This window comes from Echinops telfairi, unplaced genomic scaffold, assembly GCF_000313985.2.
Source record: "Echinops telfairi isolate 266 unplaced genomic scaffold, ASM31398v2 ScPeMD7_28;HRSCAF=97, whole genome shotgun sequence".
NCBI classification, from domain to species: domain Eukaryota; kingdom Metazoa; phylum Chordata; class Mammalia; order Afrosoricida; family Tenrecidae; genus Echinops; species Echinops telfairi.
The window spans coordinates 2055299-2075681 of NW_022103925.1; the positions used below are offsets into that span (position 1 = coordinate 2055299).

The 20383-nt window shown below is 56.3% G+C and overlaps 1 protein-coding gene across 1 annotated transcript in view; it reads right to left on the minus strand.

The window, feature by feature from the left end:
- Positions 1 to 20383, minus strand: part of FAM193A (family with sequence similarity 193 member A) — an 83261-nt gene that overhangs the window by 14941 nt on the left and 47937 nt on the right. The window contains exons 12-18 of the mRNA XM_045289489.1: positions 19277 to 19528; positions 11475 to 11673; positions 10299 to 10568; positions 9132 to 9411; positions 8617 to 8800; positions 7578 to 7808; positions 4450 to 5242 (exon numbers count right to left, since the gene is read on the minus strand). Coding sequence (XP_045145424.1) covers positions 4450 to 5242; positions 7578 to 7808; positions 8617 to 8800; positions 9132 to 9411; positions 10299 to 10568; positions 11475 to 11673; positions 19277 to 19528 — 2209 coding nt within the window. The remainder of the gene's footprint in view (positions 1 to 4449; positions 5243 to 7577; positions 7809 to 8616; positions 8801 to 9131; positions 9412 to 10298; positions 10569 to 11474; positions 11674 to 19276; positions 19529 to 20383) is intronic.

Sequence of the window (20383 nt, forward strand, 5' to 3'; positions counted from 1 at the left end):
ATAAGAATATACTCAGACCTATCAGTGGATACTATGAAAAAGAGGAGAGAGTGGAGTAACAAATTCCAAAAATTGAAGGAAAATAACAAAAACCCAAGAATACTCTATTCAGCCAAATTATCGATCAAGATAGATGGAGAAGAGTCTTCCCAGACAAGGAAAAACTCAAAGAATATGTTAGAAGAAACCCACCCCTACAAAAGATCCTTGCCAACCCAGTATGGGCAGAAGAACAACACTCACCAAACATAAATAAAAGACCGCCACATAGAACAACCTCACCCAGAGGGTAACAAAGAGAAAACAGACCCCAAGATAACATTGGCCTAAGGATGGAGAGAAGAATGACACACACACACACACACACAAAGGTATAAGATGACATCACAGAGTGCACAGATGGAGATAATAAGCCTGAATATCAATGGACTGAACTCAGGCATTAAAAGACTGAGGCTAGCAGACTGGCTTAGAAAACACAACCCATCAATCTGCTGCCTACAGGAGACACATCTCAAGGCTACAGACAAAAACAGGCTGAGAATCAAAGACTGGAGGAAAACATGCCAAGCAAAGAGCAATTCAAAAAAAGCAGGGGTTGCAATCCTAATCGGATAAAATTGTCCTCAAAGTGCAAACCATAAAAAGAAATAAGGAGGGACACTATATAATACTCAAGACAACCACTAAGCATCTTGAATGAGAGACCTGCTGAATATGTCAACCAAATGCTCCAAAAGATGAAAAAAGAAATCACAAGCTCAACAATTATACTGGGTGACTGGGGAAAGAAGTGGTGAAACTATCATTATTCACAGATGATATGATTTTATATACGGAAAATCCCAAAAGCTCCAAAGGGGAGTACTAAAAGCAACAGAGGAATATGGCAGTGGCAGGATACAAGATCAACAAACAGGAGTGTATCGGACTGCTATACACATTGGATAAGACCAGGGAAGAGGTGATCAAAAAGGAGGTACCCTTCACAATAGTCAAGTACACATTGAAATATCTAGGGATATACCCGACTAAAAGAACAAAAGATCTGTATGAGGAAAACTACAGAACACTATTACAAGGAACCAAGAGCGACCTCAACAAATGGAAGAATATCCCATGCTTGTCGATTGGAAGACTCAATATGGTAAAGATGTCAGTTCTGCCTAAGGCACCATATAAGTTTAGTGCAATCCTGATACAATTACCCTCATCTTTCTTCAAAGAAATGGAAAAACTGATTACCAACTTCATATGGAGAGGGAAGAAGCCCAGAACTAGCACAGAACTCCTCAAGAAGGAGGACACAGTGGGAGGGCTTGCTTTACCTGACTTTAGCACCTATTATACAGCCACAGTGGTCAAAACCACATGGCACTGAAATAACAACAGCTACTCAGACAGATACTGAAAACCCAGAAGTAAAATCATCAGCATACAAACAACTGATCTTTGATAAGGGCCCAAAAAACATCAAATGGGAAGCAGATGCCCACTTCAACAAGTGGTACTAGGGAAAATGGACATATACCTGCAGAAAAAGGAAGACCCTTATTTCACTCCAAGCACAAGAATAAACTCAAGGTGGATCACAGACCTTGAAGTTAAACCCCAAACTATTAGGGCCATCAAGGAGGGAATTGGGACAAACCTGAGAACTTTGGCACAGGGAATACACAGACTATCAGAAATAGGGAAGGACACAGATACAGATGAGTCACAAATTGTCAAGTAGATATACTGAAGATAAAACACCTGTGTATATCCAAAGAATTCACCACAGACTGGGAAAACATCTTTAGCAATGACAAATCAGACAACGGCCTTATTACTAAACTCTACAATACTCTGATAGCTTCCAAAAAGAAAAAAAATTAATTGCCCACTGAGGAGGTGGGCAAAGGGCCTGAAGAGAAGTTTCACAAGGGCAGAAATCCGAATGGCCAATAAACATATGAGAAAATGTTCACAATCATTAGCCATAAGAGAAATGCAAATTAAAATAATAACGAGATACCACCCAACACCCTCAAAGATAACCCAATTAAAAAAATCAGAAAGTAACAAGTGTTGGAGGGGGTGTGGTGAGATAGGAACTCTGGTCCACTGCTGGTGGACCTGTAGGTATGGACAGCCATTAGGGAGAGCGATTTGGCGATTTCTAAAACAGATGGAAATCGAGCTACCATACAACCCAGCAATTGCCCTGCTGGGCATATGCCCAGAAGAGGCAAGAAACAAACCACAGCCAGACATCTGTGCTCCAATGTTCATCACGGCACAGCTCACAACTGCAAGGAGTTGGAAACAACCCAAATTTCCATCAACTCACGAGTGGATTAAAAAACTGTGGCACATACAATGGAGTACTACGCATCGCTAAAAAGCAGCGATGAACGCATGAAGCACACTGCCGCATGGGAAGAACTGGAGGAAATTATGCTAAGTGAAGTAAGCCGAGCACAAACGGAAAAGGACATGTTGTCAGGAGACCAGTCCCTGGAGGCCATCATACTTGATAAAACGGAGGGGCAGCGAAAAAGAGGAAGACCCTCGACACGATGGACGGACAGGGCTCAAAATTGTGAGGATGGCCCAGAACCCAGCAAAGGTCTGCTGCACTGCATACAGGGTGCGTGAGGAGCGGGCCGGCTCCACGGCACCTATCAGCAGCAGCCAGCAGGAGGGAGATGGCAATGGGCTCCAACGTCTCAGTGACTGTGAGGCTGGGGCAGGGCCAGGCAGTGTTCCTCCCGCTGATGCCCACACAGGGTTGTCAGGTGGACTGACTCTACAGTACAGAACACACAGAAACAGACACGCAGGAGCTCTGCGGGCACAGTGGCGGAGTACAGCGGTTCCGAGTTGGGCTGGAATCTGCACGGTCGGCAATTCTAAACCACCAGCAGCTCCAAGGAGCAAAGACGACAGTCGGGAACGCACAGGGGGGCAGGGAGTCAGCCAGGGTCTTCTCAACGTGGAGAGCCCATCAGCAACAGGAACAAATCAGCTGGGAAGCAGAAGGGGCAAGCGAAGCTCTCCCTGTTAGGAGACGTTTGATCATATACCTGGGCAGTCCTAGGGCACAACCAGGCTCTGTGCAACGACCCAGGACGGGGCTCACGGCTTTCAAGGCTGTGGCCTCGGGGGAGCAGATTGCTAGTCTTTCTTTGAAGTACGCACAGTGAAAATGGAAAGAGCAGGTACCCCAAATGCATAAAGGACTCTTAAACCATGAAGGAAAATGACCAAACACCCAATTAAAAAGCGTTTAGGAAGTTATGATCAGAAGATTTCCAAGACATGGACAGTAACAAACCAGAGGTCGCTCGGCAAGGGGGGGGGTGTTAGTGTGCACTGGGTCGGCAGGCTGCAGCGAGCAGAGGGGGCTTGGATCAGCGTCTGCCCACGAGGCAGCTCAAGTGCAGGTGCGTTTCCCTTTGCCCCAGGACCCTGCTGGCGAGGCCTCCTCAGAGAACACAGGGCAGCGCGGCAGGGAATGGGGAGAGCCGCACAGGGCCGTGTTTCCTCCAGCGCAGAGGCAGAGGCAAGGCCAAGGGCAGGAGTATGTGAGCATGGGACCTCTGCATGAGCGACCGGAAGGGGCGTGGCATCCAGGGGGCTCAATGGGGCGGGGCCAGGAGAGCATCAGCTCTGAGAGAGGCTCGGCAGAGGGCTGTACGTGACAGCACACACACGCACATGCAGGGACAACGTCCTCACAGGAGGAAAGCCGCCACCTGCCCTGAAGGAGAGGTCCAGCCACCGGAGGTCAGGCCCTAGAGGGTGCTGCTCCCCAAGTTCCTACAACACCCCTGCCCATGGAGGGGCTGCCACAGCCCATCCTCAGCAAAGGGTTACCAGTCATGGGGCGCAAGGCACCACCAAGAAGTTAGAAGCCCACTGGTTGGCAATTCCTGCCCAGGCCACCGCAGAGGGAGGAGCATGCAGGAACACGGTGTGGCTGCACTCAAATGCAGCCTTGCATGGACAGGAGGGTGTGGCTGGTATGGATGTGGCTCAGAGGCAAACTAGGCCACAAGAGAAGGAGCACTGCCCAGTCGCCCCCACCTTCGCTCTACCACTTTTGATTCCAGGATCACCGCGTCTGTTTTGCAGTGAGGGCCCTTCACCCCCCTGGAGAGAGCTGGGAAGGCCTGGCCACCTGGCTGTCTGCCCGAACACTTCTCATGTGCTGAGGCTTTCTGGGAGAACGGCCTCCATCAGGAACACGCACAGAAAGGCTCGAGGATGGGGAGGGTGGAAGGAGTAGCGAGAAGGCCGGTGTTGGGTGGCAGAGGGCAAGCGGGTTTTCTGTTACAACGCGACCGCATTTGGTCATGTTCTACAGCGACACAGAGGCGCACAGCGGCAGGAGCGTGGGCAGTGGAGGGTGCCATGCAGGCACTGCTCCCCATCCCCCCCACCCCCTGCCCGTGCTGCGTTTACCAATTGAATTGCTGACTCGCTCTCCTTTCTTCTTCTTGCTCTTCTTGCTCTTGCCCTTGGGCTGAGGAGACTCAGCCAGGCCTGGCTTGCTGTCCTGCGGGCACTCGCTGGGGGAGTGGGTGGGCGAGGGTGGCTGGGCGGGGCCCGCCGTGGGCTTGTCGTCCTTCATGTGGTTCAGCTGCTTTTTGCTGCTGCCGCCGCTGACTTTCCTCTCCTCTCGCTTCGGCTCCGCCAGGGCTGTGAGGTCAGTGGCTTTCGGTCTGGCTCTGGGTGCAGGCTCGGGGGTGGGGGTGACGCGGGGACACTCCCCGGACTTCTTGCCGGTGGCAGGCCTGAGCTTGGTCCGGCCGCCCGCCTCCTTGTGGTCGCGCAGGACGTCAAAGAGGAAGGCCAGAGGCTCCTGGGGCTTGCCGTTCACCTCCCTGCGGGGCATGAGCTGGGCGTCCCCGGCGCCTGCGTCCAGCCCAGGCCGGGGCTCCGCACGCTGGTTCACATGTCTGGGCAGGGAGCCCAGGGAGGTTTCCGGGTCTTCCAGGGGCTCCAGGGAGCCGTTGGGGAGGCGGTCTGAGGTCAGCACAGGTGCGGGGGTGCCCTGACAGTTGCCTGCCAGCAGGTCCAGCTTGGGGCAGTCTTTACTGGGCCGCTCCTTCTTCTTTTTCTTCACGGCCCGCAGCCGCTGCAGCTCCTCCTTGAGCCGTTCCTCCTCCTCCTGCTGCCGCCGCCGCTGCTCCTCCAGGACCTGCAGGTGCTCCCGCTCGCGGGCCTCGGCCTCCAGTCGGGCTTTCTCCTCCAGCTGTCAGTGCGACAAGAAGACAAGAGTGAGGACCACGGCGAGCCAGGTTACGGGTAAAGGCACACAGGGCACAGGACCCTTCAAGAGCTTCTCACACCACAGGGCATGAGCAGACTGCCAGGGGCCAGATGCTTGCGAGGCCCCCACCCTGCAGTCAGCTGCGCTGTGCCCTGTACCACCAGCTGTCCCTCTCTGCCTGCCTGTGGCCAGGGCCGGGTGACAGGGGTTGAGCACTTGTTGGAACCTCAGCTGCTCTGCAGGGAAAGACGGCGGTGCTTGCTGCAGACAAGTGACCGCTGCAGGAACCGTGGTGGAACCAACACCTGCCCTGTCCCGTAGTCACTGTGAGTCGGAACAGACTGGGCGTGGGGTGTGGGAGGCCTGTGGCTAGAACCACATTTGGGAATGGGCTGTTCTTTTTCTTTTCTTTTTTATTGAATCGTTTCACTAGGGGCCCACACAACTCCCACCACAATCCACACACACATCAACTGTGTAAAGCACCTGCTTTGTCCTGGAGGCCCTGGCCATGGTCCTGGTCCTGCCCTGCAGGCAGGACCACCTGTGAGATGAGGTGGTCACTGGGCTGTGCCCATCACAGCTTGTTGACAACCACATGCCACCAGACCCCAGCAAACACACCTTGCTGAGACGTCAGCAGGGATGAGAGGGAAACCTTTTCTTTACAGCTCAGTGGGTCAGCAAGGGCCAGCGTGCCCCAAGGGACATGCGCCCCCCCCCCTTTCCTGGGCGGAACTCACTGAGCCGTGACGGGGAGAGCAGCAACGTCACAGGAAGGAGGGAGCCCTTCATGGCTCTGCCACTCAGCCCACAGGGCGTCTGACAGTGGCTGTAAAGGTGGACTCACGTACAGTACCGACTCTGCACTCTTCTAAGATAGGAGAGGGCACCCGGGGACATAGCCGCTGGGGGGATGCTGGCATGGGCCCTGGGGCCAGCTCCGTCCCCACCTCAGACTTCTCACCCAGCAGAGCCCCATGCTTTCCTCCCCCGGCCCCGGCCTGCAGGGCAAGCTGCTGCTGTGCAGCACCACAGCTGATTCTGCTTTGATCTCACCAACCAGCCACAGGTGGGGGGCTCAGAAACAGTGTCAGGGTGCCGTTAAGAAGTTGTACGAGTGAGAGAGCACCCAGGAAGAGTGAGACATGGTGACAGCGGGTGCAGGGAGGGCCCATGGCACTTGTTTCAAAAGCTCAGCCTGGTCAGCCCAAGGGAGCCCCACATGACAGAGGCCAGGTGAGCAGGCCCCTGAATTCCTGTGGGTTCGCCCCCACCCGACCCCATGTCTTCTCTCCACAGGCTGGCAGCAGGTACAACAGCTGCAGGTGCAGACCTAGGTTAGGGTCTGTAGGTGCAGCTGCTGGCTATAGGCCTAGCTTAGGGGCTTGGGGCCGAGCAAAGCCCTGGGCGGTCTGAGAGCCACAAGTGGTCAGGCTGGAAGCTATGTGGAGGACATAAAGTCAGGCCTGCATAGGACAACTCCTGGTCAGCACCGCTAGCAGGGTGGCTGCCCATGCTAACAAGGCCCTCTCCTCTCTTCTCCCCACAGCCAGCACCCTTTCAATTGTTATCACACTGATCTGCCCACTGAGGTCTGGGTCTCAGCCATCTTTTGGCTGCAGTGACCAGGAGAAGCTGTGTGATGGGAAATCCCCCAAAAAAATGACTTTTAGTGCATCTGGTGCTTGAGTGGTCCTTATCTGTCCGGGCTGCACCACGTGAAGTAAGAGCACAGCTTCCCGGCCAGCAGAGGCTTTCTAAAGGCCATGGCCAGTCACCACGCCATGACTTGAGGACACCACACTGGACCACCACATCCGGTCTCAGAAGGCCCCTGGGGAAGTGTGGGCTGTCCAGGGGACTGGCCATCGTATTCTGCAGCCCTCAGGACCATGCCCCTATGCAACCCAGAGCTCCCTCTGCCTGGCCCTTCCCTGCTCTGAGGAGAAGAGATGGGCAGAACCCCAGAAGCAGGTGGGACTCCTCAGCCTGTGTCAGGGGGAGCCACTGTGCAAAGGACCCGCCTCCTTTCCTCACCTCTTCCAAGTCTTCGCGGTCGGACTTGCCCAACATACATACATGCAGCACCTGAGAATTCAGCATCGAGACACCCCGACCCCCTGCAGATGTGGCACCCTGAGAACCAGCGTCCATAGACACACCAATCTCCCTCAGATGTGGCGCCGAGAACCAGCATGCACAGACAGATGCCTGACCTCCCCTGAGAACCAGCATGCACAGATACCCCAGCCTCCCCTGAGCACCAGAGTGTGCAGACAGACAGACGCCCGGACCCCCCGCATGGCACGGTCACCTTTCTTTGCTTGTGTCGCGCTCGCTTGGCGGCCCGCGAGCTGCTGGCGGGTCGGCTCTCGGAGCTGTTTATAAACTGCAGCAAGTCCTCCACCTTGCGGTGGTCGACCACACTCTCCCGTTCCGAGGCCGCGTCTGCCTTCTTCGGTTGCTCCTCTTTCCTCTTGGTCAGGCGTAGACGAAGCTTTTCCCTCATTTCTGCGTAATTCCTGCTTGTTGGAGCCGCCGGAGGCTAAGTCAGTGAAATAGGAACATCAGCAGATGGGCCTTCAGAAGTGACCCATCTCTCTTCCCCACCTTCCAGGCCAACCAACTAATGCCCTCCAGGGGGAGAGAGGCACAAGGGGGTGCAGTCACCTAGTCACCTGCCGCCGGCTCTGGACAGCCCTCACCCACCCCACCGCCGTGTGCAGGCCTGCGAGGCCAGGCCATGTGCAGTAGCGGTGTCCACAGTGGGTCTTGTCATGGGCAGAGCAGCCGTACGTGTACCCACGACCTGCTTGGCTGTGCACACGATGGCGCCTTCCACCCACCGATGGTTTGTTTCTGGTTAGTGCCAGGACAAGGTTCCTTCTGCTGCCCAGCCATTTCCTACGGAGGCTGCAAGGACGCCCAGAGGATGTGCCAAGAGCAGGAAAGCAGGCAGGGGAAGGCGACAAGCCTCGCGCCTTCCTCACATGTGTGAGGCTGGGCGGTCCACCACTGCCCACCAGCCCGTGACGGCTAACTTCTACAGACCAAGGAGCAGGCCAGCCCTGTCCAGCTTCTTCGGGGAGGGACGCACTGGCCGGGCCCTCCACCCTGGCTGCCCCAGGTGTGTCTGGGCAGGACTGTGGCGCACAGCTTACAGAGCAGGCGGGGAGTGAGGAGGACTATCCATGCTCCGTGACCTGCACACGGACACCGCAGGAGTGAGGCGTACACTCACGGCACGCTGCCCCTCCACACCCACACCTCACCCACGAGGTGTGCTGTGTTTCCTTGTCCCCTTCGCAGACCACCAGGGGGGCCTGGCGCTGGAGCCTGGCGGGCACACTCACCCCTCCGTGTCCGAAGAACTCGCAGTAGCAGCAGTCACAGTACTTGCCCTCCTTCTGGTTGGTGGAGGTCGAGGTGCTGGAGCTGTGCTCAGAGCAGCTGTCCTCGTCCCCACTCTCGTCCCCGTCATCCTGCTGCGGGTCATAGACCCCGTTCTCACAGCGGTGCCCCTCGCAGTCAGGGTCACTGCAGAGGATAACAGCTGGTGAGCAAGCAGTCTGTCTGGGCGGCAATAGCCCCAACCACACACACAGACACGCGCACGCGCGCGCGCGCGCGCGCACACACACACACACACACACACACACACACACACAGACACACACACGCGCGCGCGTGCGCACACTGTGCCTGACAGGTACCCCCCGCCCCCCCCAGCCAGGGCACCTGCTGCTTCTTAGAACATACCTTCTCTAGCTGCTGCACCACGCTCACAAAACAGAGCAAGCTCACAGTGCGCAGGCACTACCCACAGCACCCACCCCTCCTGCACAGCTCCCTAGGACAACAAGCTCACCTGCACACACTGGGGGGCGCGCTAAGAGAGCCATCGGTGGTGGGAGGCGGGGGCGCCACAGGGGCCGGGCAGAAACTCTTCCTTGTGTCCACAAAGCCCGGAGCTGGGGTAGCGGTCTTGGGGAATGAGGGGGCCGTGAGATTTGCCAGGTGGGGTGAGGAGGCCGAGAGGCCGGCAGGGGAGAGGGGGGGCAGCGGCGTAAGCCCCGTGGGGCTGCTTCGAGGCGCGGCCGGGCCCGGGGGCCTGTGGTCCTCCTTGGGAAGGCCATGGAAGACCTCGCCTGCGGGGAAACACCACGAGAATGGTAGCAAGGCTGGCCTACACGGGCACCTCACATCAAACGTGCACCAAGCAGCCTCGGGGAAACGGTCACTCCTACAGGTCACGGAGAAATCGTGCTGAGCCCCCAAAGCCTTGGCCTGTTGCCCTCGGGGGTCATTATTTTTGTCTGACACATGCCTGACCTGACACACGGCTGCTCATACTTCACCGCCTGAGAGGGCTTCAGAAGGGTGTGGGAAGCAGAGTAGAACAAGAAGGGAACTCCCCAGTCTTTCTGAAGCACCCCTCCACCCCCCGCCCCCTGTGCATTGTCCTAAGTCATTACTCCTCACCCACCACCCTGTGAGCACCTGAGAACATGCTGATGCCCCGCAGCCTCGGGGCTGGCACCCCATCTAGCACAAGACCCCAAGTGTCCTCCAACACTTTCCCAGCCTAGCCCCATGCAGCCATGCTCCCCTTGACAATGCCGCCGCCACAGTCTGGAGGAGCCCAGGCCCCCGTTAAGAGTGAGGGCAGGGAAGGTCCTGGTGGCTGCGCACGGTGGACTCTGTCTCATGCTCCGACACCACCAGTGGCCAGGGGCAGCCTCTGTGCTCCACTCTCCCTCCCTCCAGCACCCTCCTCATGGGCCCTTACTGCGAACTTCATCCAGAGGCCACGACCCATCTTACCATCCCAACAGCTCCCAGCGAGGCCTCCTTGGGGTACTACAACCCCGGCCTCACCCATCACTGGACAGCCAGTAAAGAGCAACGACAGAGCCCTGAGGGGAGCTACAACAAACACTCCCCCACTGAGAGCATCAAACGCCACACTGTGCAGGCGAGCCCCCCCACCCTCCTGCCCCCTGACAAGGCACCAGCTGTTGGTGGGTGGCCTTACCTATGGATGGCGGCCTCTTGGATGACACCTTGAACTGGCTGTTGCTGGACTGCACGGTGGTGGCTGTGCAGGAGACGGAGGACGTGGCCGACGAGGTGGCCATAACCACTTTGTTGGCTTCCATGAAGGCCTCTTGGAAATTGTACAAGCATTTCTTTTTCACGTTTTTTTTCTCCTTGCCATCCGCGACCGTGGGTGTGTCATTACTGGCCGGCGGTGGGAGGGCTTCTGGTCTGGTCTCTGAGAGCGCAGGCCCTAGCAGGTCGCCCCCTTCAGAGAAGAAAGGCACAAGTCAGGCTCCCAGGAGAAGGGTGTCCGCCTACTGCAGACCTAGAGCACATGCTGGGCACTAAGCGAGGACTCCGGGGACAGTGCTGGCCCACTCGCTTCCCAGCCAGGAAAATACATTTATCAAGCACCTACTACTACCAGTACCTGGTGCTTGGCAAAACCCTATTTTACTGAATGTCTCAAAACTTGCTTCTGAGGTTGGTATTTATTCCTAGTCTAAAAAGATGAAGAAACTGAGGCTCAGAGAGGTTAAGCAACTTGCCCAAGGTCACACAACTAGGAATCCATCCTGAGCACACATTTGGATACCCAGCCCCACTTGTTCTGAGCTCAGGCAGGGGCGGGCCTGAGGGATCCGGCCACATGAGCAGGAGAGGCGTGGGTGACAGCCCTGCTCTGGAGTGTGCTGGCCATGGCGCTAACCGCTGGACCTCGCCAGTGAGGGCGGGGGTGGTGGTACTGGAGGGGGCACTGGAGGGACAGAGCCCATGGAGGGCCAATGCAGGCATCGGAGGAGAGAGGGAGGGACGGAAGGTCAGATTGTCACACTGCCTGTGGCCCTGCACCCAACTCCTGTGCATGGGGCCTGGGTCTGCTTGTTACCACTGCTTGAGAGGCAAATTCACATCAAAAGCCCAGCTTAGAACCCCGGAGCCCTGAAGCTGAGTAAATGGGGGTGAGTAGGGCCTGGGAGGAGGCCTCCTGTGCCTCCTGGAGCCGGGGGCCGGGTCTGCTGCCCCCCAGGACGGGCAGCTCTGACTGGCTAGAGGGTGACAATGACAACCAGCACCACAATCACGACCACAATGGTGGGGGGGGGGAGGGGTAGTCTACTCAGCTCGGTTACTTTTAAAACTTGAAGAAATTTTTAACAAATTTCCTTACCAGAAATTGTATCTGGCAAGAAAGTGCCAGGGTTCCAGTTCTTATCATTCATCACTTCTGATCCCCAGAGACTTATAAATTTAGAACTATTCCACTCTGGAGTGTTCCCAAAACAGCTCGGGTAAATATGGTCTTGAAGAGATGCATTGAATACCTGATGCTTATTTGTGTGATTCTGAACAGGTGCTGGCGGTAAAGCCTACAAAAAAAAATGTTCTAATCACATATCGTCACACTTCATATTCTCGGCACCTACGTACTTACACTATGAGCAGACACGTGGTTCCTAGGAGCCCTGGGGCGCGGTCACAAAGTGCGGCTGCAGGTGTGTCTAAGACAACACACAGAAGGTGTGCGGCACATACCACGAGCAGCAATGGCTCAGTGTCACGCCGCAGCAATTCAGTGACAGCTAGCCTTCCTCCCTCATCCCCGTCCTCAGACGTGCCCAGGGGCGCAGGCTCCATCTGACGTGTGTAATGATCCTCGCTGCAAATTCATCTGGGGAGTCCTGGGTGAACGTGGAAAGGCTCTCAGCCTCTGCTCTGACCCCTCGGGCAGGCACGGCAGAGGGCTGCAGACTGACCGGCTGTATGCCGAGGCCCGCTGAGCAGACTCTGATCTGAGGTGAAGCGTCGAGGGAAGGTGACCAGGGAAGGTCCACCAGCCACCTCAATGCTCCCTGCTCGGTCGGGCTGCTCTCACTCTGCACCCCCAGGCGCCAGGCCCGGTCTGTTGGCCTCCCAGGGGCTGCTGAGCATCCACTTGGGCGAGGCAGCCCCGCCTTAGCACCGGCCGCACCCGAGCGCCCTCCCAGCCTACTCGCTCACGGGTCAGCGGAATCGTCGGTGAAGGTGGCTATGGCCATGTCGCCCCCTACTGTGCTGAAGATGAACCCAGTCTTCAGTGGGACTGGTGAGACCTCTCTCCTGCCCACCACGCTCCCTGCTCCGTCTAGGAGCCAAGCTGGGCTCACGCAGCCTCTTAGAAGCTGCTTTGGCCTCCACCTTCCCCCTCACCACCCACCCTGGAGCCCACACCTGTTCGGAGGCCTCCCAGGGCTACCTGGCTCCTTCTCCAGATCAAGCTCAGTCACAGAGGTGGCTGGCCTGGCACACACTATCCCTCAGCAGGTGCTGATTTTCTGCCAGGATGAGTGAATGCCCACCCTGGTGAGCACCCACATGCAGTGGCATGAGCAGCCCCTGGTGGCGTGGCCCACCCTGATGGCAGAGTGAGCAGTGAGCACCACACACTCTGGGGGGGGGGGTCTGGGGAAGCCCCCCGGGGTCAGATCTTATGGGGCGCAGAGGGCCCAGGCTCGGGGTGGGAGAAAGCAGAGTCCTGCATATGCCAGCAGGGGTGGGGGTGGCAGAGTGGGGACCAAGGGGAGGAGACCATGTGTGCCTTTTGTCCTGAAGGGGCTGGGAACCCAGAGAGGGTGGGGAGGGTGTGGCTGGCAGTGTGGTAGGTGATGGCATGACTTGGTCGGGGCCACAGGATGATGGTGCTTGGGGGTCAGGCCGGGGAGCTGTAGACTGCAGGTGGGGCAGAGGTGGGGGCGTGAATGCTAGCCCGATGGCCTGTTTCCTAGCTGCGTGACCTTGGGCACATGACTCAACCTGGCTGGGCGTTAGCTTCCTCCCCTGAAAGCTGGTAGCTGCCCCCTCAGCAGTGGCTGTCAGAACAGAGACAACGCACATGACACGTCACTAGCATGTTCCTGGGACAGGAAGGCGCTCCACGCAGCCAAGTCAGAGCACTCCTACAAAGCCAGGCCTGCTCAAGCCCAGTAAGACAGGGTGCTCACTGGGGTGCCTTGGGGGCTGGGACGGTTTAGGTCACCCGGCCTGGGCAGGGCTCCATGAGGTCAGCCTGGAATGAACACTGAGGGACGTTAGGGCAGGGAGAGCCAGGTGTCCCGCTTTCTGTGGCTCTAAGGACAAGCGCAAGGCTCCCCGACTTCAGTGTTTGTTTTGTTTTGCTTTTTGGGAGGGGGAAGAAAGAGTAAAGAAAACAGCAACAAGGGTTTTCAATAGACAGCAGCTTCTACAGAGTAGGGTGGGCTTGATAGGTGGGGCAGAACGGGTCCCTCTTAGAAAAGGCAGAAGTGGCCAGCAGGTGTGATGGGCCGAGTGCGGCTGGCCGGTTGTGAAGGGCTGGGCATGGCAGGGCCAGCGCTCCCAGGCTGCCCAGCTTCGGCTGATGGGACAGCTCCCAGTGGGCAGCTGGGGATCTTCCAGCGGCTTGGCCAGGCAGGACCCCCCCTCCCCGTTTTCCCTCTTTGGTGCCCAGTGGTGTGTGTCACTGCTTTAGCTGTCTACCTTACTGAGACAGTCACTGCTGTCTGACATTCCTGCAGCTGCAGGGATCAAGGCGGTGGTTTCTTGTTTGCCTAGCACGGAGCACCGGGGCTGGCACACACTGGATGTTCAATAAATGTTTGCTGGGACATGTGTGTTCTACAAGAATATGCCTATAAAACGGTCCTACCAGAAACATAAATTAAAGATGCAAAAAATTTGTAACTACACTCTTCAAAACCCAGCTAGCTCAAAAAGGAAGCCCAGGGAGGGAGACAAAAGGCAGGTCAGTGACAACAAGGTGCATTTTTCTAAGTGCTTCTGACACGGTGCTAGTTGACCTCCACAGCACCGAGGGGCTCCTTGAGGGAAGCAGGCTGCCCCGAGTGAGGGCACTCTTGGGTCACCCCAACGAGTCTCTCCAGCACACTGTGTCATGGAACTGGAATAGCAGTTCCACTCTTTACAGCCGGAGCTTCGATGAGCAGTTCTGAACTGTCCTCCATGTTGACAAAGACCCCCTCACAGGAAAGTCGGTGCTAGCTTTAAATGACTCCTCTGACATAACCGCACACACCCCCTCACACACGACACCGCCGTGCCCGGCTCACACAGGGGCCTGAAAGAGGGGTGCGCCCGGTCATGAGATACACACCGGCAAGGGGCCGCCCCACCACTACAGCAAAGCTGGGCAGACAGCCGGCCGCATCCGAGAGCTGGGCTTGCTGGAGCACAGCCACTGTGAGCAGAGCCCTCGGGCAACTATCTGCAGGCGTGAAGCGGGCTACACGGGCAGGCCAGGTCCTGGAGCTCCCACAGCTGCTGGAGATCGAGTGAGAATGGCAGGCTTGTGGAGCGGCCGTCTCAGGGCCTCCGTTGTCGAGGGAACCCCCAGAGGCCAGTGTGGCAGGGAATCCCCTGGTGGCTCTGCAGGGGCAGGAGAGAAATGGCACTTCATACTGAAGGCACGTTCTCTAGGGCCCTAGAGGAACCCCAAGACAAGAGGGAAGACACTCACAATCCACAGAGAAATAGGAAGCCTCTGGGCCCCTAGAGCCTCAGCAAGGATTAAACAAGGCCCACTTGAGCGGATCAACATACATCATCAGACCCTGCTTCCCTCAAACATGCCATCTGGCTGTCAACAAGGAGCAGCCTGTCACGTCAAGGGCCGGAGGAAGCAAGCAGCAGAGCCTGATGCAGACAGGGCCGGGACGGCGTTGGGCTCAGTACGTGGGAAACGAAGCCTAAAGGTGATGAACACATGAGGGCCTCTCCTGGGAAAAGCAGACTGGTAAAAATTCCAGGAAAGAATGAAAAGAAAAAGCTGGGACACAAAGCCAGTCTGCGCACTGGGGAGGACCTCTGAGGAGCTCCTCGGGAAAGGCCCCGCTGGGGCAAGAGAGTCATCAGCAAATTTCTCCACCCCCACCCCTCCAAATCTAACCACGCCCCACGCCCCTGCGCTCCCACCTCCAACCGGAACAAACTAAGACATGTGGGTCAATGTTACAAGCAGAGCTCTGCGTGTGAGGAGAGAGCAGAACAGAAACCACACTGGCAGTAATGATGGCCAAGGGTTTTCCAGAGTTACTGACAGGCGTCAAAACAGGGGGCTTGGAGAACACCAAGCAGAATAAATACCCCCAAGCACAACTAGGTCCATATCGATCCGAGACAAAGGCCGAGAGGAAATCTTGAAGGCAGCCACTGAGGGCGAGGCCTTGCTCACAACGCAACACGGACGAGGACGACAGCAGGTGCCGCGTCCGAGCACTCATGCATAAGACAGGGTGAGGTGAGGTGCATTTACTGCTGTCGGAACCACCAGCACCAGGAATTCGTCATCGAGGGAAACCATCCTTCAAAGTCAAAATAAAACAGCGGACTTTTCTTCTCATAAACGACGTTTGAAGGAGCGGTTCTCAACCTGTGGGTTGAGACCCCTTTGGGGGTCGAGCGACCCTTTCACAGGGGTCACCCGATTCATAACAGTAGCAAAATGGCAGTTATAAAGTAGCAACAAAACTAAGGTTCGGGTGACCACTAGATGAGGAACTGTATGAAGAGTCGCAGCACGAGGAAGGTGGGAAACCACTGGTTTATGCATGAGCGTGTGGTCACAGCCTCTGGTAGAGGGAAGGCAGCGACGCGTCACAGGGGCCCAGCGCTGCTGCCCACTCTGTTCTGACTCACAGCGAGGCTGAGGGAGGAGGAGAACGGCTTACTAGGCTGAGGCTGCAAAGATTTATAGGAGCCGCGTTGTTCTCCAAAGCAGCAGTGGATGGACTTGAACTGCTGACCTTGTGGTTTGCAGCCTGATGCCTAATTCACCACGCCACCCAGGGTTCCTTCACAAGAGATGTGAGATGAAGTGGACATACCCAAGTATGTACACTCTGTGCGACGTGGAGGAACGCTGCTTAGAAGTGAGTTCAGGTGAACGCAAAATACACAAGAGCAACCTCGGAAAACCCTCTGAAAAGTCCCACTGATAAGCGAAGTCAAAGAAAATAAGGGGCTGGCGCATGTAGGTGCTCAACTAAATGCAGAGAGGGCAGGAAAAGAGTGCGAGGGCAATGGATGGAGAAGTTACAGGCGTGGCAGATACTAATCCACTCGATCAATAATTTAAAACTTTATGACTGGTTTAAATATACCACTTAATAGGCGATCAGAGTGGGTGAAGAGAAAATGGACAGAGAAAAATAAGCCTAGACTAAAGAAATGCTGAAGCATGCACCTAGCAACAGAGCTGCAACATGCATGCACCTAGCAACAGAGGATCAACATATGAGTGACGAAGGAGAAAGATGGAGAGGAGCAACAAAGGAATCCACTCAGCAGCGGCGGTGGCGTCGCACACAGGAAAATCAGTTCCCTCAGAAACCGACAGATCCAGTAATCAGACGGCTACAGCATGCTGACCCGCCCTGAACAAGCAAGTGCCGGGATCAAGATGTAAGGAGCACGCCGAGTCCTTGAGCTCACAGAGCGTCCTCTAAGAGAGCCCGCACGCTGGGCCGCAAGTCTGTGTCAGAAAGGGGGTGGGGGTGTGTGAATCAGGCACTGCATGTTCTTCTCAGGCCACAATACAACCACACCACAAGTAAGTACCATATACACTCACATATAAGCTGACCCGAACATCATCCGAGGCACCTAATTTTACCACAAAAACTGCATTAAAAAAGTGCTGAAAACCTCAGCTTATACATGAGGATATATGGTAACTGGAACAACCCCAAATATCTAGAAATCAACTTCCATGAGACTGCTTCTCTCTCCCCCCCGCCCCACCCCCATTAAGTTAGTATGGTACTTCTCTACTGTAAATACCAGTAGACAACACATAAGTGTAAGCTACCATGAACTCTGCCATGGAGTCTGCGCTGACTCAGAGGGACCCTGGTGGGCAGGTAGTTTCTGAGACTGTAACTGCAGCCCAACTCACTGGTAACCATGGGTAGTAAGAAAGCTGAAATTAGAAAGGCTGAGAAGTACCTTAATTTCAAGAAAATAAAATGCTCACAGTGCTCGCTACAAGCATTTTAGGTATTAAAAACATGCTCAGTGTCCAGCATGGGAATGAAATGAATCACACCTGTCATGAGATAGTCTTAAAGGGGACACTAAAGTTTCCCCAGAAGAGAAACTCCAGAGCAGTGGTGGCTACAAAGACACAGCTGTGGCCAGAGGGGCCAGAGGTGCTCGCCCCAAGGGAGGGCCTCCACGTTCAGCACCCAGCTCTGCCAGCCACCCTGCCACCTGTGTACTGGCCTCCACCTGGGGCTGGCTGCCGGACATGCCACCTGTTCTCCTGCCCCCGCCCTGGTCCATCCTAGGGAAGACTTTTAGTCTCTGGAAGGGCTCTGTCCTCTCCTTGCGCTTGGTGCCACATACCTCAGCTAACACAAACGAATAAATCTCTTCTTCTCAAACAAAGACTTCCCTGCCTCAAGTATTTCTAAACACACTGGGGAACATTAACACTCACAGAAAAGTAGTCCCAAACAGGTTTAAAATGGTCAATTCCTCCATCAAATGTGGCCTGAGCCCCAAACGGGCCTTCCTACCTGTGACTCACTCACATCTCAACATTCGATGGGGCCGTGACAGGGTTGGGAGACACCGGAGCTCCTCAAACAGTCCCGCCCTGCGGCAGACCGCCCACAACCTCCAGAGAACAGGCCCGAGATCAGAGGAGAGGACTGATTCTTAAGGAAAAACCAGTGAGGGCCCCTTTCCATCGAGATCACGGGGAAGCCAAGTCTGGCATTGCTGGCTACCCCAGCGAGAGGGTAACACAGCACTCTGTACCCTCTGCTCAGGCAGCTCCTACGGACCAGTGCACAGAGCTCTCCTGGTATTTGGGGAAGATGGAGGCATGGGCTGCATCCTCATCTGATATATCCGGCCCAAGGGAAATGGGCTACAGGTTAGGCAGCCCACGAAAAAAGCCAAGCTTTAAATTCAGACTGGAGAACTGTCTAATTAACAGACCTCCTATAAAGGGTTGGCGTGAGCAGCAGTCTGAGTGTAAGTCAGGACAGTCAGTCATCACTCCTAGAGCCACGTGGCAGACTGATGATATTCTACTGCCAACCAGGCTCTGCACCTCCCAGCAGGTGTGGGCGGCACACTCCACGGGCAAGGTGGCGACAGCATCGTCAAGGATGCTTCCTCCATTCCGTGAGGTGTTCTCTGCTCTTGTCCCGCGAGTTGGATCATAGTTGGTAGTGTTTTGGGGAATTCTACTTTGATGAAATCAGTGCTAATCTTGGGGCAGACTCGTTGGAGAGGAACAGCCGGGAGGGACACTGCTGGCAAGCTGAAGCCTCTGATCATTGGCCTGGGGGGCCTCCGGAAGAAGGCTATGCACGTACGCACGCCACGGATGCGTACACATTTGCACCGACTAGGGCCTGGCAGACATCCTGCTCCTGGTCAGCTGGACCGCATCAGGGTTTCTTCTACTTGGCTCCCCAACGGGCCCACACAGGCAAGCAGGGCATGCCAACATCTCCACACTGTAACAGAGACTGTAGACTCTACCCTCAGAAAGGAAATACAGGGCCTAGCCCGTTCTGTGTGTTTCTGAAAGCTCTAGTGTCCACCCTCAGAGGGACAGTTGCTGATGACCCTGCAAAAGCCCACCAGCCTCAGCGGCTTCCTACTACTCGCACACCGCTCACATCCTTGGCCCAGGAATGAGGGACCAAGGCCAAGTGAGGGGAGAATGGGATAGCACGGTGTATCCTAAGTGTAGCCTGTGACCCCTGCATCCCCAACAAGCCCCTTCCACTCTGTTTATGCTGAGCAGACCGACCATGCTCAACGTCTGGGACCATAGCCCTCATGGCCGGGTCCCCAGGGCGCAGCACCTAGTGTAAAAGACACCCATGCAGGCCTCCCACCGGAGCAGCTGCCGTCGCCCGAGGTGCCTCCCCCTGCAAGGTCTAAGGGAGGGGTGCTGGCGAGGCCCCTGACCAGACTTACCTTACTGTGTGTGAAGGGGGGCGCAGCATACAAGGTGGGGTGGATAAGAGGGCGAGGCAGGTGTGGGATGGTGTGCAGAGGCACGTGTCCATGGATGTGGGGGTAGAGGTGCAGGGCAGGATGGGTGGGCTTCTCAGGGCTCAGGAACTGGTGGCCGGGAGGAAGAGCGCCCGCGGGCGTTGCCAATGCAGTCAGCCCGGAGGCTTCTTGCTTACAGACGTGGCACTCACACGTGTTCTGAGCTGGCTCCGCCTACAAGGAGAGGAAGAGAAGCACCTGCTCAGGTCTGTGCGGTTGACCAGGACACACAGGTCACGGGCTGGCCTGGCAGACCAGAGCCCTCTGAAAGGACTGAAGGGAGAGGCCAGCGCCTGGCCCTTGTGGGTGCTGGCTGAAGAAGTGGAGGTGCCCTGTAGCTGCCTGTCTGAGCCAGGAGAGACAGCATGCGAGAAGGCAGTGCCCAGGAAACACAAAGCCACTGCACGGTTCCACGCCTCAGGGCGCACGCTGCTGGCTCTCGGTGACATGTGTCTAATGCCCTAGCGAGGCAGGACTCTTGCTGATGGAGACGGTGAACCCTCTCCCCTGGGACAAATGGAAAACGTTGTCCAAAACAGCCACCGGGAGGCTCTGGAAACCAACCCATGGCAACAACTGCGAGGCGCTTCTCCAGGACAACTGCAGGTGGGCCCAGGCTGTACCCACCAGAGCCAGGTGGCTGCTGGCAGGGCGGGGGTGGGGTTGGGAGGAGGCCGGCCACAGGCCACATGGCGCTGTCAGGAGAGCATGGCTGTGGCGCTGTCCCCTTGAGGCTGGGCTCCAAGCTGGGCCGAGACACAGACAGGGTGGGTGGGGGCACAGCAACCAGCAGGAGAGTGGAAAGGGAGCACACTGGAAGAAGGGCACAGCTCTCTTCGCATCGCTGCTTGACCATGGAGAGGGTAACATAGCAGAGGTGTTGGAACCCCAGGATCCCAAGGAGAGCCCTGTTCCAGGCCTCAGGTGCACATGCACATCCAGGGGGCAGAGCATGGTGCCCACGGGCTCTAGGTGTGTGAGCAAACCCCTGTCCACACCACTGCAGGACCCAGAAGCAATGACGGCATG